The 16,830-nt window shown below is 39.9% G+C and overlaps 1 protein-coding gene across 1 annotated transcript in view; it reads left to right on the forward strand.

The window, feature by feature from the left end:
* Positions 1-16,830, forward strand: part of PTPRC (protein tyrosine phosphatase receptor type C) — a 90,931-nt gene that overhangs the window by 45,099 nt on the left and 29,002 nt on the right. Inside the window, exons 4-9 of the mRNA XM_087719172.1 lie at positions 1,425-1,625; positions 4,300-4,456; positions 8,435-8,700; positions 10,816-10,920; positions 11,593-11,745; positions 15,018-15,152. Coding sequence (XP_087575298.1) covers positions 1,425-1,625; positions 4,300-4,456; positions 8,435-8,700; positions 10,816-10,920; positions 11,593-11,745; positions 15,018-15,152 — 1,017 coding nt within the window. The remainder of the gene's footprint in view (positions 1-1,424; positions 1,626-4,299; positions 4,457-8,434; positions 8,701-10,815; positions 10,921-11,592; positions 11,746-15,017; positions 15,153-16,830) is intronic.

Consider the following 16,830-nt stretch of genomic DNA (forward strand, 5'->3'; position numbering starts at 1 on the left):
TTAAACGTTTAACTGCCTTTAACAGAGGCAGAATTGCTAAATTTAAGGAAGGAAGTGATATTAGAGTAATGAAATGAGGAATGGGTGAGTAGACCTGTGTTTTGCAATGTTTAATTATAAAACGCCTGAGAAATGGTCTCAGGTCATTACAGGTAGTCCTCGATTTATGACCACGATGGAGCACAAAGGTTATGTTGTTAAGTGAGATATTTATTGAGTTTCCCCCCTCCATTTTACAACCTTTTTTGTTGTAAAATGAATTACTTCAGTAGTTAAGTTAGTAACCAGTCATTAAGTGATTCACATGCATCTGAATTTTGATCACATGATCCTGGGGATGCTGCAAAGAACATAACTGTGGAAAACAGCCATAAGTCACTTCATTTAGTGCCATTGTAACTTTGAACGGCCATTAAATGAGCTTGTGTTCAATCCCGATAAGACTGAGTGGCTTTGGATGCTGCCCCCGAAGGACAACTTAGACAGTCTATCCTTAACCCTGGGGGGTGAAAATTTATGCCCCTCAGAGAGGGTCCACAATTTGGGGGTCCTCCTGGATTTGCAGCTGAAACTGGAACATCATCTGTTGCCTGTGACCAGGGGGGCCTTTGCCCAGGTTCGCCTGATGCACCAATTGCGGCCCTATTTGTATCGGGAGGCACTTCAAAGTGTTACTCACGCCCTTGTCACCTCAAGGCTGGATTATTGCACTGTGCTCTACATGGGGCTACCCTTGAAAAGTGTTCGGAGACTGCAGTTAGTCCAGAATGCGGCCGCGCGAGCGATATTGGGTGCACCGAGATACACCCATATTACACCTGTCCTCCGCGAGCTGCACTGGCTGCCAATTGGTCTCCGGATGCAGTTCAAGGTGTTGGTTATCACCTTTAAAGCCTACATGGCTTAGGGCCAGTGTACCTTCAAGACCGCCTACTGCCACATACCTCCCAGCGGCCAGTAAGATCCCACAGATTGGGCCTCCTTCAGATGCCGTCAGCCAGACAGTGTCGGCTGGCGGGCCCCCGGAGGAGAGCCTTCTCTGTGGCTGCCCCGACTCTTTGGAACCAGCTTCCCCCGGAAATCCGGACCATACCCACTCTCATGGCCTTCAGGAAAGCTGTAAAAACCTGGCTGTTCCAGCAGGCCTGGGGCTGTTGACCTCATTGTTGAGGTCCAGCCCCGATTAGAATGAATGCATGTGGTTTTGTGATTTTAAACTGTCTTTTTTTCTTTTTTTTTCTCTTTCTTTTTCTTCTTTTTTTTGGAAACTGTCCGGAGTTCTTTGGGATATAAATTTTGATAATTAAATTAAATTAAATTGTAAATTGAGGACTACCTATACTGTGTTTCATACATTTCTGAGTGAACCAAATCAATTTGGGGGATTTTTTAAATTAATTTTTTTCCTTATCTGCCCTCCGTAGGAAAAACAACTCCTGGCTTTTCATTGACACCTTCACGCACCACTCCATTCTCACCTGCAAGCACCTTCGAAGCAAAGCCTGGTTCTCCAACCAGCGAAACAGTGCCTCCTCCTGTTTCTCAGGCTGTTAATTTTACTGAAGCCTCTCTTAGCAAAGAGAGCGTGGCTTTCACTGCTCCAACTGCTTCCCTCACTCTCACAGGTTTGCTTTAGCGATTCAGGCATAAGGAAACTAGGATAAACTGAGAATTTCGGGTCATAATGCCTTGTAAATATTGTCTGTTTGCAATGGGAAAGCTCCGTGTCTACATTGCAAAGTTGAATCCCCATAGGGCTGGAAGCATTTTATTGGGATGCTGGATTGTTCTAAGTTACAACTCAAGAATACAAGTAATGGTGACAGTTCTGCTGCTCTCTGCCTGGAATGGTCAGTCCCTATGTCAGCTTCCGCCAACCTGGCGCCTTTCTGATGTGTTAAGCCATGGGTGTCAAACTTGTGCCATCACGTAATTTTCATGATGTTTTTCCCATTTGCGGAGCCGGGGTGGGCATAGCCTGCACATGACCAGCTGGGGTGGGTGTGCCCTGCCCATGGGCCATCAGTTTGACACTCCTATGTTAGACCCAAAGCTCTCCAAATTCTCCTAGACAGAGACTGATACACTGAGAACGCTGGGAACTATTCTCCCAACCCATCTGGGTGGCATCAGGCTAGCAAAGGTTGTTTATACATGTAGCTAGACCAGTGTTTCTCAACCTTGGCCACTTGAAGATGTCCGGACTTCAACTCCCAGAATTCCCCAGCCATCTTCAAGTGGCCAAGGTTGAGAAACACAGAGCTAGACAATAAGTAGGAAATGAGGCAGAAGCTCTTTCTAGAGTGCCTGAGAGATAAATACATGGAAAAGTGTGAAAAGTGACGCATCTCATCAAGGCACAGGCTGACCTTAAGTCTATTTTGTTTTATGCACCAGCAAATGCTGAACCTCTAGGGAGACTTCAGCTGGCCTTAGCTGTCAAGCAACAGTCAGAATTACCTTCTCCTCCTCCTGCTGAAAATTTTGAGATTCAGGAATGTTGACCCCATTTGCTTAGTGTGGCAATAAGTGAAACAATTAGTGGGACACCTGGGCTATGACTATGCGCTAAGACAGGGGCGTTGAACTTGTGGCCCATGACAATGTGACACTGCGAGTTTGACATCTCTGCACTAAGATAACCACATAATGGATACTAGGATGCTTGGGCCAATATGCAACATTATGTATCTGACCCAGAGCGAGATGGACAGTACCTAAATTTGTCAAATAAATCAAATGTTAACATAGAATTAAGATGTTGAAGGTCAACCTCTATTTGTTTGGGGGGAGGGGGGGCTTCCACAAGCCGAGGCATAAGTCACAGGACATTGATCATCTGAATAATGTAGCATCTTCCTTTATTCGCAAAATTGCAAGAGAGCAATATTTCAACGAATTGTGTAGTTACGAAGGCTTGGCAAAGTCCCTTTGACTTCAGTGAGACTTACTCTCAGATAAGTATGCACCGAAACCTTCTTCAGCCTGACCCTTCTTCTGATGTGCTGGACTCCAACTCCCAGGATGCTTAGTAATCTATACTTTAACAATGCAGGCTGGGGGAATTATGGGAGCTGGTCCACTATATCTGGAGAGCATCACATTGGGAAATGTATAAGACTGCCGCCTGATTACGTTGTGACAGTTTGATAGACAAATTATGTGCTATGACCATGGAAAGCAGGGCCTCTCAATCTGTGGATTAAACCCCCTGGAAGCTTCAAGCAACTTGTGTGTGTGTGTTTGTGTGTGTCACTGTGGGTACATATCTATGTGAGATGAAAAACTTGATTGGACCGATGCAGGAAGAGTAAACATGCTGTGAAAACATGTTCTGGGTTTGGGCCCTTCTTCTGTCTGCAAAACCTAGAGTGAGTAGCTACAATACCACAAAGTTTCACAACCCTTATGATATCTAGATTAGCATATTAATAGATTAGATATAGATTAGCAGTAGTATATTTATTATGATCAGTGATCAATATTATTATTTTTTGTAAAGACGTTAGAAGAGTCATAGAAAATGTTGAGATGTTTAATAGGAATAAATAAATAAAAACATTATAAATAGTAAAAGAATAGTAAAAGTCTAAACCCTTCAAAATAGTTGAAAGAGCTCAACAACATAAATGGCATATTATTTCTTGTCCAACCCTAACATCAGTGCGATTAGTAATTTTTTTAAGGAAAAGTTTTATAAATTAGCATAGGATATCGTAGTACTAGGAAGTTAGAAAATTACTGGTTCAGTAGTGTTGAAATCAATGTATTATTACATTCAAAGTGTACTGAATTCAACAATTAATATGGGTTGCACAATCAGTGTAAAAACATTATAGCATGTAAATATCTTTTCTAAAATCTTCATGACTGCTCTTTCAAATTTGCGACATTTTTCTTAATAGCTTGTTCCTTTATAGCAAGCCATGGGGTGAAAAAAAAAGGGGCTAATTTGGCCCTAATCTGATTACCATCATGGTAGACCATTGATCATCATTACCTCTGATACAACCCCCACGAGGTGTCATAATCTCCAATTAAGTAGAAGGATTTCACCTTAAATTAACATTAGTTGTGCTCATGTTTGTTCAGAATGTAAGCTCTGTTATTGTGTAATAGACTGTTGTAGCATGTAATACTACATAATGTGTAGTAGAAAAATTATATTTTTCCTTACTTTTGCTTTGGAAAAGCGACACGGCAACTTTCCTTTCAGCTTTGAAATTATTTCCCTGGATGGGAAATATATTAGCAGTCATTTCTGGATGTGATGCTAACATTCTGTTTATTTCTTGGCAGATGATGGGAGTACTCCCTTTACTCCAACCACTGGCACTGCAACAAACATCTCTTCAGCTCTCCCAAACACCACCTCAATAGGTGACAAACCTCCACCCATTTACTTACTGCGCATGCAAAGGTTTAAATACAAACCACACTTTAATCTTAAAGTGTGGTTTGAGCCTATGAACATTTGTTGAAAATGTTTTTCGTAGAAGTCAACTGAATTGAATGGTTAATGAAGAAACTGTTTTCTGAATTCTGCATTCAGCCCCATAATCTGAATGAAGAGCTAAAATTCATAAAGTAGTTGATTCGGGGGCTGTTGTTGTTGTTGTTGTTGTTTTGTCTCTATGAGACAGTGTTGAACTCCTGGACAGATCACCGGAGCTTGTTTGGCAAGATTTTCCGTAGTGGTTTCCCTTTGCCTTCTTGTTAGGGTAGTGAGAGAGTGACTGGCCCAAGTGGTTGGCTTTTTGCCTAAGGTAAGACTAGAACCGTTGGTTTCCTTGGCTTCTAGATTGGTGCCTCAACCACCACACCAAGCGAAACGTCTTCAAGGAAAAAGAAGATATTAAGGTTGCTCTCCCCTTTTCAAGCTCCCATCCTAACAAAACTTCATGCTTGCTCAACTGAGTACATAGACAACCATAACATCAATTATCGATTAAAAACTGAGAGCTTTACAAGCTTCCAAATATGTTTCAAGTACAGCCTTAAGATTGGAGGTTGGAGTAATGCATCCAAAATCTCCAATTAGCTTGAGCAATATTTCCATAGGATGATCTAATCCCATTGCTGCTATTCAACAGTCAGCAGAGTCAGTGGAAGAGGCCAGTTGACTATAAACTGGTCCACTATGATGTGCTCTTCAAGTTGCTGTGATCTGTACATCATAATCCTGCTAAAAATTCTCAAACAGCACATGTATATGTAATATTGAATGACAGCTGGAGATGAATTGAGTTCTGTAGTATATTAGAATCTGCTGGTACAGCATACATTTTCCATTAAATTAGCAGATTACTCCCAGTCACTAAATAAAGATCATGGAGCTTTGTGATGTTTTGATGTCTGCCTTCCACTGTAATAGAAGGAGGTTTTAGGATGGTGCAGCATGTGGAATGCTGTTGCCTCTTGTGGCAAGGACAATGTTCTACTGTGCCACAACCTTAATGAAGATTCTGAGCATGTTTAATTTCCTCCGCGTTATAAAACTTTCTGAAAAAAAGAGGATGGTGGACATATTATTTATTATCTGGCTCCCATTCAATATTGCACGCAAGGTAATTAAATTCAGCTATGATGTATGTTTGGCAAAAGGTTTCCTGAAATTTGCATAAGGCAAGTTTACAATATGGTTACTCTTGATAAGCTTGTTGGTGTAGGGTTTTGGGTAAATTACCCAGTTATAGGAAGTCCTTGCCTTAATGACAATTTGTTTAACAATGAATGGTTCAAAATTATGTCTCATAAAAAGCACCCACCCTTATGACTGTCACACCTTCCCCTGCAGTCACACGATCATAATTTGGGTACTTGGCAACTGACTCTCTTTGCAACCAGTTGCAATGTCTGTGGCCACGTTACCACAATATACAAGCTTCTTTTTTGCCAGTTTCTTACCAATTATGGCAAAAAACCCACTGTGACCACTTGACTCTCTTCCCAACACCCTAACAATTTCATAAAATTGGTTCTGTTCATGGAGTGACTCAATTCGATCGTAGTGACTTACAAGAGAAATTACATTCCCAATTCTGGTGGTAAACTGAAGATTATCTGCATTTACATTTAATTGCTGTGAAGCTGTTGAAAACTCTGCAACTGATTGGAGCAGTCCAACTAACCATATCCAATATAAGGATCTGGGGATGTCTGATATAGCCAAGAATTGCTGAGGTGCCTATTAAAACTTCAGGTTTAGATTATATCCTGAAATTAATGTCTGCTGAGGTCTGATGTCATTAATGGGGCAGAATATTTCATCATGGTTTATGAGCCACACGCCAAATATAGCAAGATACTGAATATCCAATTATTGTTTTGATGAAATTATGAAATAATTCTCTTAAGCAATGGAACACATTATGTAATCTTCATCATCTCAACCAGAACACAGTGAACTAATGTAGATGAATATGTAAATATTAAATAATTTTTTTTCACTTAGAGGCATTTGTTACAATTGACTTTCTCTTTGTTTTTGTTTTTTTTCCTTTGCAGACCATAGTAAGATTTGTGGTAAGTTTTTATTATATTATTCCCCACCATTCGGTCAGAAATGAAGAAGCTTCTTGATGAGAAGTGAAATGTTTTCCAAGGAAAAAATAACAACAAAAATCCAGTTCTTCTTTGAAAAGTGCCTTTGGGAGACAATTTGAAGTGTGGGTGTTGACTTTGGAGCCATGCATGGCTGTGGGACTGAATAATTGAAGGACTGTATTGCCTGCTACAAAGAAGATGGTTTCTCAGATCAGCAGAATAGATCCTTTTAGACGAAGTTCTGGTATTAGGTATTCCTTTCTGCTTGAGGCTCCCAACATTTCCCCAGGAATGTCTATTTGGTCTGCACTCTTTCAATATTTAGGAAAATGGCAAAAAATAAAAAATAAAACCCGAAATTTCCACACATTTTCCCCCCAAGCATTTAATTGTTAACTGGTTTTAATGAGACTGGTTTTAATTCAATTATGATTGAATTAATTTCTTTTGCTTTTTAATCCTTTTTCATTCTTGAAAAACAACAATAAAATGCTTATATAAACGTGAAAACAGAGTACAGATTTCGATTTAATAAAATAAAAGTGAGCCCTGGATAAGCCACATTCGACAACGCCACTGTAATAGCATCAGCTTCAATCTCGGGCAGCGATTCTCAACCTTGGAAACCTCCGTGGATTACAACTGCCCGAATTCTCAGCTAAACATACTGGGGAATTCTGGGTTCTGAGTTCAAGCCCAGACATCTTAAAATAGCCAAAGTTGAGAAACTCTGTTCTAGAATGAAAAAGTTGCTGATCTACCCCTCTATCTTCTACTTCCTGGAGAATAGAGTATCAAAACTATGTAAGGTAAGTGTCTGTCTGTTTGAGAATGAAAATATCCAGGAAAGGTCATTTGGAAGCATAATTTAAGAGTTTGGATCTGTTAGCCTCTGTTGAAGTCAAGGATATGTTGTATGGTCCAGTAGTGGGTTTCAGCTCCTATTGCAACTGGCACGCTGCAACGGGAGCCGGGCGTGCACCATGGGCACATGCGCTGCGCATGTATGTGCCCAGCGGAGCATTGCACAGGCACCGTATGCTGTGCGCACCTGCGCAGATGGCCTGTTTCCTTCAAATACAGGTAAGGAACGAGGGTAGGCGGGTGGGTCCTCCAAAGCACCATTCCGATACGGTGGCTGCTGCTTCCGGCAGGCACCGGTATGCGTGTACCGGGGCGTACCGCCTGCAACCCACCACTGGTGTGGTCTCAGAGATAGCTTTGTCCCATCATCGTTAATGCTTGAACCAATAAGATGCAAGGAAAAAAAAATGGCTGTTTCCCACCCCACCCCTCTAAAGAATTAAATCTAACTATAAGAACTAGTTAGGCCAAATTTCCGTAATTTATTTTTAATCACTACTTAAGCCGTGTAGGAAAACCTAATCCAGATTGAGTAAACACGTCAAGGGCCTTGAAGAATGATTTGAGGTGGCTTTATAAATCTAACCAGAAAAATGTAGATTACACTGATTCTAGAGGCTTTGTGGAGCCGAGGTGGCGCAGTGGTTAAATACAGCACTGCAGGCTACTTCAGCTGACTGCAGTTCTGCAGTTCAGTGGTTCTAATCTCACCGGCTCAAGGTTGATTCAGCCTTCCAACCTTCCAAGGTGGGTAAAATGAGGACCCAGATTGTTGTTGGGGGCGATATGCTGACTCTGTAAACCGCTTAGAGAGGGCTGAAAGCCCTATGAAGCGGTATATAAGTCTAACTGCTATTGCTATTGCTATTTGTATTTTTAAACGAGTAGAGTCACTGCCACAGAGCAGACTTCGACTCCTCTGGGTACTGAGGACCGTAGTTTAATGAATACAGGAATAAAATTGTAACCTTATGATTTACATACATTTGTGGCCTTCTGTGGATTTAGTTCTTTTATTTTAAAGTTTCAGAATGATTACAGCCAACTTTGATTTGTTCTTTTGTCTTATAGACGCTATTCAGCATTCTGTGAACTTTGCAGAGGACCGTCGTGTTGCAAATCTTAGGTTTAATGGATCATTAGATTTGCTGGAGGTTATCTGCGCTTCTTGTGTTTGGGAAAAAAAGACCATTACTTTATCTAATCTGACAGAATGCAACACCTATAGCATAACAGCAAGGTTCAGCAAAGATTGCGAGAAAAATGTTTCCATTGATGTTAAAATTTCTGGTAATTATAATTCATTAAAACAAAATCCCCATGATTGTTCTTAAGTGATGTTTTCCGTACTCTGTTAAACCCTGCCTTAAACATCATTTTTGGGTGGTAGGTAAATCCTAACGTGCTTCTTACCAATACATAGTACAAATTGATCACATTTAGCTAAATGAGATGGACTGAATAGACCTGCTTTAATGCTGTGGAAACCAGACAGAAGAGTTGCTTAACAGTCATGTGGGATTCATGTACCGTTGGCAATTGTAAATGTCAACATTGCCATTGAAAGTCAGCACTACCATGTGGCATCATGCTTTACAACTGCATCAGTGGTTCCCAAACTTGGCAACTTTTAAGACTTGTGGACTTCAACTCCCAGAATTCTCCAGCCAGCTCTGCAGAGCTGGCTGGAGAATTCTGGGAGTTGAAGTCCACAAGTCTTAAAGTTGCCAAGTTTGGGAACCACTGACTTAGGCAACCTGAATTTATCTTTACTTTGACCATCAGAACTTTCAAAATTATGTTTCCATCCTTACTAGCCCTAAAGATGCCTTCCTGAAATCCTAGTGGCTCTTGAGTTTGCCAGGTAGGTGGAGCTGGTAGTAACTCACCAGAAAGCTATTTTTCTGAATAGGAAACACTCCTTTCTTGTTTGACATGATCTCAAGATCTCAAGTGTTACCAAGCATCACTCCCCCTTGAAAGGATATTTGTGCAATAAATTCAAAATAGGAATGGCTGGAGCATTTTGCTTCTCAAAGGTAAAGCTGAAGATTTAGCAATCTTCAGAGAATTTATCCAGGAATTCCCTTTTAACAGCTGTAAGCCAGAAACTGGTTTCACTTGCTAGACCTGCTTCCCTCATCCTACAACTTGACTCTGGGTGGGAATTATTTATTTATTTATCTATCTATCTATCTATCTATCTATCTATCTATCTATCTATCTATCTATCTATCTATCTATCTATCTATCATCTATCTATCTATCTATCTATCTATCTATCTATCTATCTATCTATCTATTTATTTATTTGTCTTGTATGCCACCCACTCCCGGAGGACTCCGGGCGGCTCACAAAAGACAAGGGAAAGGGGGGAAATGAGACAAAGACAACATATTAAAAACAAAACCAACATTCACAATTTCCGTGGAGGTAGATGCTTCTCAGCTTCCCCCCAGCCTGCTGGAGCAGCCAGGACTTGGTGGCTTTGCGGAAGGCCGGGAGGGTAGTAAGGGTCCGGATCTCAACAGGGAGCTCGTTCCAAAGGGCCGGAGCTGCAACAGAGAAGACCCTCCCCCGGGGATTCGCCAACCGACATTGGCTGGCAGATGGAATCCAGAGGATTCTCTAACCTGTGAGATCTGATCGGTCTGAGGGAGGTAATCGGCAGGAGGCGGTCTCTCAGGTACCCAGGTCCGATGCCACGTAGGGCTTTATAGGTAGCAACCAGCACCTTGAAGCGGATTCGGAGACTAATAGGTAGCCAGTGCAGCTCGCGGAGGATAGGTGTAACGTGGGTGTACCTTGGTGCACCCACAATCGCAATGCAATGGCATTTTATACTTCAGTCCCATTGGGAGAGGTAAGCCAGGCCCATCAGACCATGGAAGAAGAAAAAGAGCTTCCAATGTTGTGATGGAAATGTGAGAAAAGATTCTTTGAAATGATTAATAAGGAGCTGCTCATCATCGCGATTACACTTCGACCTTTCTTTTTCCTCTCTTGTTTGAGAGGAAGAGGCGAGGTGGCGCGGTGGGTAGAGTGCAGCACTGCAGGCCACTTCAGCTGACTGCTAGTTTGGCAGTTCGGCGGTTCAAATCTCACCGGCTCAAGGTTGACTCAGCCTTCCATCCTTCCGAGGTGGGTAAAATGAGGACCCGGATTGTTGGGGGCGATATGCTGACTCTGTAAACCGCTTAGAGAGGGCTGAAAGCCCCATGAAGCGGAATATAAGTCTAACTGCTATTGCTATTGTTGAAAACTTCGTTCATTTTTCATCCAGTGTACAGTTTTGTAACCCACGTATTGTATGTAAATAAGGAGGTAATTTGCCAGCATTTTTTAAAAAAACATGAAAAATATTTAAATGAATTCATTTTTCTCTCTCTCTTCTTTTGTTCCAGATAACAAGGCAATAAAATCAGTCGTCAGTGATACTACAATAACTTTATCTTGGAACACTGCTGATAATTGTACATTGAACTATTCATACTGTTGCTTCCAAAATGGTAGGAGGTTTTTTTTTAAAGCAATCAGTTGGCATTTTATCTAAAATTAATGGGAAAATCAAAAAGTACTTCACCTTAAAAAAGATAAAGCAATATTATAAAAATGTTTAAAGAATCCGAGTTTTGTGTATGTTCATATAAGAAGTCCTCATTAAGCAACAGACTTTGTGACCAGTCCTAACATTTATGACCTTCAAACATCTGTTAAGCAAAAGAAAGCTGAAGAAAGATGATTAAGCACAGCCTTGGTTTCACTTAGTGACGGCTTCATTTAACAATCAAATCGTGGGTCCCAATTATGGCCACTACATGAGGACTATCTGTAGTACTATTATTTATTATGTGAAATACGACCTTTTGGTAGATTGTCTTTAGAATTATTTCTATTCCATTGTAGATTTATTTATTTTTTCCTCCTTGGAATAGCAAATCATTTTTTCTTCTTTAAAAATCAAATCAAAACTCAGCAGACAAGCCAAAATTCTCAACCCCAGATATTCTTGAGCATTTAAATTTACAGAATTTTCAGTGATGCTTATATAGTTGGGAATTCTAGGAGTTGAAGTTTACACATTGGGAGGACAATTATATCTAGGCTTGGCAAGTATGGAAAATGTAAAATCTCCCAGATGGCCAGAATTACAGGGCAATATTGTTTTAAATTCCTTACAGGTCATACGTGTAGTCCCATTCAACATGACAAGAATAAGCATCAGTTTCAAGTGTTAGCCAACACAAACTACACATGCAATTCATCGATTGAAGTATCAAGATTTGTTGGCAAATCAGTATATGATATACGTAACATAAAAACGGACTATGGAAGTGAGTATCACACCGTGACTTTTAAATATTTTGTTATTTACTGCTTACTGAATTTCCCCAGAAACTTAATATTTCTGCATGTGTTTAAACAGGAAGAGATATTTATTGAGATCCTGGTAACTGATAATTAATAAGATATATAAGATTATAATGCTAAATCAGCCAAGTTCATTATAAACAGCCAGGTCCACAGGGAAAATGGAGGCAGAGTTTTCAAGTGTGATCATTCTCCTCAACTTGCACTTTAGTCTTACTGGCCAACATCCGAATAATTTTAATGGAAACTAACTGAACTGATTCATGCTCTAAAAAGATTTTCTTAGAACTATTGGATCGGGCTCAAGGATCACACATCTCTGGTAGGATCTGCTTAGAATCCTGTGAGTGTTTCCATGCCATGAATGCTGTAGAGACATCATAGATACCTGGAAATGCATGGCTTTACTTTTGCCTGGCCAACTGCAGACCAACAAAGTTTTTTTAATTAAGTTGAAAAACTCCATAATTAAAGCTCTCTGACCGAAGCATCGGCTGGCTCTTTCATCTCATTATCACAGGATAATGAAATTAAAGAGAATGAATGCAAGATGAGATAGCCATTAAAGAGAGGAATGACAGCAGTTTGTGATTTCCTCCCTGTGTAGGTAACTGCTTCAAAATATTTACTTCTTTTCAAGACTAAAGAAATCATGCATATTAACTGCGAATATGCATTCAACATTTAGTTTAGCCCAAAGCTTGTGAAACATTTATATTCATGGTCAGCTAAAAGATGACGTATAATGCATAGAATCTTGCTAATTTTTTATTCCTTTCTTCAATTTTTTTTGTTTGGTGCAACAGTATAAATACTGTATGATTAGCTGATATTGAGAACATTAGTAATCTCGGGACTTTAGATTAGATTGTGAAAAGCCTGGAAAAATACAATGGGAACTCAATGCTATTACCGTATTTTTTGGACTATAAGACACACCTTTTCTCCTCTAAAAAAAGGCTGAAAATCTGGGTGCGACTTATACACTGAATACAGCATTTTTTGCCTCCTGAAGCCCCGCCCCCTTCACCAAAACGATTGTGCGGAGCCTTATGGCAGCTTTCGGAGAGCTCCTGGGGGCTGGGGAGGGCAGAAATGAGTGAAAACCAGGCTGTTTTTTGCTCAATTCTATCCCCCCAGCCCCCAGGAACAGTTTATAAGCCTCCATAAGGCTATGCATGCAATTTTTTTGACAGAAAATGGCCCATTTTATGAAACATGGACCTGTTTTTGTGAAACAAGGGCTTGTTTTTGTGAAAAAACGGGGCGTTTTGGGGAGGTTTGCAGAGTGCAAAAACTTTTTTTTTTCCTTTCAGAAAGCTGTTAGAGGGATTGATGAGAATTACATTGGTCAAGTGCTGTGCCAGCAGAAACAAAGTTTTAGGTGCTACAGGTTGTCAGCGATTTCCTTCTCCATCACATGGATAAATACACCTGGAAACACCTACCTACTTTCTCTCTCTCTCTCTCTCTCTCTCTCTCCCTCACTACCTACCTACTATATTTCTCTCTCTCCCCCCCTCTATCTACTATATAGCTACCTACCTACTCTCTCTCTCTCCCTATCTACCTATCTACTGTATTTCTATCTATCTATCCCTCTACCTACCTATCTACACACACTCTCTCTCCCTACCTATCTACTGTATTTTTCTCTCTCTATCCCTCTACCAACCAACCAACCTACCTACTCTCTCTCTCTCCCTATCTACCTATCTATTGTATTTCTATCTATCTATCCCTCTACCTACCTACCTATCTACACACACTCTCCCTACCTACCTACTGTATTTTTCTCTCTCTATTTATCTATCTATCTATCTATCTATCTATCTATCTATCTATCTATCTATCTATCTATCTATCTATCTATCTATCTACCTACCTACCTACCTACCTACCTACCTACCTACCTACCTACCTCTATCTATCTATCTATCTATCTATCTATCTATCTATCTATCTCTATCTATCTATCTATCTATCTATCTCTACCGATCTATCTACCTACCTACCTACCTACCTACCTACCTACCTCTATCTATCTATCTATCTATCTATCTATCTATCTATCTATCTATCTATCTATCTATCTATCATCTATCTATCTCTATCTATCTATCGATCTCTATCGATCTATCTACCTACCTACCTACCTACCTACCTACCTACCTACCTACCTACCTATCTATTGTATTTCTCTCTCTTTATCTCCCTCTCTCCCTCTATCTACCTACCTTTTAAAAATATGCCTCTTCAAAACCTGGGTGCATCTTATACTCTGGTGCATCTTATACTCTGAAAAATATGGTAATTGCTGCTGATAAAATTAGATGGATATGTCCATAGCATCATAAGGAGTCAAGCTGAGCTCGAAGGAGTCAAAACCTCAAATAACAAGAATATTGCACGTTACTTGAAGAATGTGGGTCATTTGTATTTTGATTTTCCAAAATCTTCAATAAATTGCAGATTGTTGTTGTTATACATTCTCTCTCTCTCTCTCTCTCTCTCTCTCTCTCTCTCTCTCTCTCTCTCTCTCTCTCTCTCTCTCTCTCTCTTCTCTCTCTCTCTCTCTCCACAAAAAGCACAGGATAATTAGTCATATTTACTTCCCGGATTTAGCATGGGATGTGTTGACTTTTCATCTCATCCAATCAGAAACCATTGGGAATGATTAACTGCTCTTATAGTCACCAGTAAAAAATGCAACCGATTAGAAATGATGAAAGTTTATGATTCATTGTTCATGGCCTCAACTGGCAGGAGATTCTAGAGACCAATGTGTGATTTTTAAAGATATGTATTTTGTGGAAAGAGGAATTTAGTATACTTACCTGCCACCCAACTCTCAACAGAGGCTATCACCATAATCTTATCGTGCACCTAAGGAATGAATATCACCGCTGGGGCAAGTAGAAGTTATAAAAGCAGAGCTGGAATCGAAGTGATAGGTCTATGTGGATAGTTGACTAACCTAACGTAAGACTGGCTGATCTTGTATTCTTATTCTGTTCGGAGTTGATAAACTTTTGTAAGACCTGAAATTCCTGACCTTTTCTGGAAATACAGAATGTTGCACAAATACACAATGTACTGCTCGCCACTGATTCTATTTCCCTTCTGTAAAGCCATGTTAGTCATGGTTTATTTTGCTCATATTCTATTTATTGTTGTCATGTCCCAGAGATCGTTATTTTATCATTACTTGCTTTTCTGTTAATTTTTGTATCAGAGCCAGATCCACCTGAAAACTGTTCACCAAAGTCAACTGAAGGAAGTATAAACGTTAATTGGAGTCCACCGCAAAACCCGACAAATGGCCCTATTCATGGTTATATAATCAATATAATGAATATTAAAACTGGTGGTACGTATATATATACTAATACTATTATTGCTACCGATATGAAGTATTGGTATGTATTTCTAATTGTTTGAAAGCACCTACCCATGCATTTTCAGGATTTTTAAAAATAAGATTTTCAAAATTTTCTGGATGGATAATTGTAATTATCTTGATAAGTAGCAGCTCTTGTTTGTTTCTTCTCCTATTAGTAGGTTTACTCTATTAATCTCTGTTAATTTCAAGGAAATTTTCAGAGTAGTTTTCTAATCTCTATCACTAACACTGAAAATCGTTTGATTTTGTATTGATTCCTCCATATGGAAGGAGTTCTCTTTTCAGTAGATCCCATGTATCTTGACAGTATTTCAATTAGTAGACAGATGTGGTAGATATTGGTGGAGGACAGTGGTTACTCCTCAGCCACTCCTTCTGGACCTCAAATTATTCCCTCTGTCTTGGAAGGTGGGGCAGTAGATGCCACTCAACCAGTGCTACATCTCAGATATCTGAGGTGAGCCGAGGTGGTTAAATGCAGCACTGCAGGCTACTTCAGCTGACTGCAATTCTGCAGTTCGGCTGTTCAAATCTCACTGGCTCAAGGTTGACTCAGCCTTCCATCCTTCCGAGGTGGGTAAAATGAGGACCCGGATTGTTGGGGGCAATATGCTGACTCTGTAAACTGCTTAGAGAAGGCTGAAAGCCCTATGAAGCGGTATATGTCTAACGGCTATTGCTATTGCTAAATATGAGAGAGAGATTATTTTAAACTACAAGTAAAGTTCTATCATATAGACTGATATAGAAATAAAGGAAAATCCATATTTTAGCTAGGAGTTCAGCAAAGAGAAAGAACAGGAAATTATCTATCCATCCATTCATCCTCCTATCCACCCATCCTTCTATCTATCCACCCACCCACCCACCCACCCATTTATCTATCCATCCGTCCTTGCATCCATCCACCTATCTTTCACCTCCACTTGGGAGACTTTTTCCCATGTCAGAATCACCAAAGTGCTTCTGTAGCAAAAGGATTTGCCAGCGAGAAGACCATTGCTCAGGGACACCCATTTGGGAGCACTTTTTGTATCCCCGTGAAGTTGCTCACTGCAGTAGCACCCATTAATTTAGTCATGGTTGCTCACTTTCGAACTGCTGGGTTGGCAGGAGGAAGAGTGTGTGATGGAAGCACCCCCCACCCACTGCACCAATGAGCCTGCCAATCGTCAGCCCGGAGTGCTAACCTGATGAGCCTCATGAGTTTTTTAGGAGACTAATTTCCCCAAATAGATAGACAGACAGATGATAGATGGAGCTAGAATTTATTGGAATGGGATTCTCCATCTTCCAAATTCCAGCATTAATACCAATAATAATTGTCCCACACATTTGAAGTGAACAATGTATTATTACCGGGGGAGGGGGGAATCTTGTAAACTACAATAAATATTCTGAGGTAAAAATCAATAAAGGGTAAATTAATCGAAGCAAAATATTATTCTGGGATAAGGTAAGAAATTTGTTTAGTTTGCATTGGAAAGTATAGTTACTCCTAGATCTAATTATATATTAACATAATATATTGAATATTAGTTAATATTCAAATAGCACAATTTTACAGTTTCTTATTTAAAAAAAATATGTTAGAGAAAAATGTATATATTTGTAAAAACAATGTTCATAAATGCATTGTTAAATA

This window comes from Thamnophis sirtalis, unplaced genomic scaffold, assembly GCF_051295495.1.
Source record: "Thamnophis sirtalis isolate CommonGarterSnake01/CBP01778 unplaced genomic scaffold, rThaSir2_p1.2 scaffold_7, whole genome shotgun sequence".
Taxonomy (NCBI): Eukaryota; Metazoa; Chordata; class Lepidosauria; order Squamata; family Natricidae; genus Thamnophis; species Thamnophis sirtalis.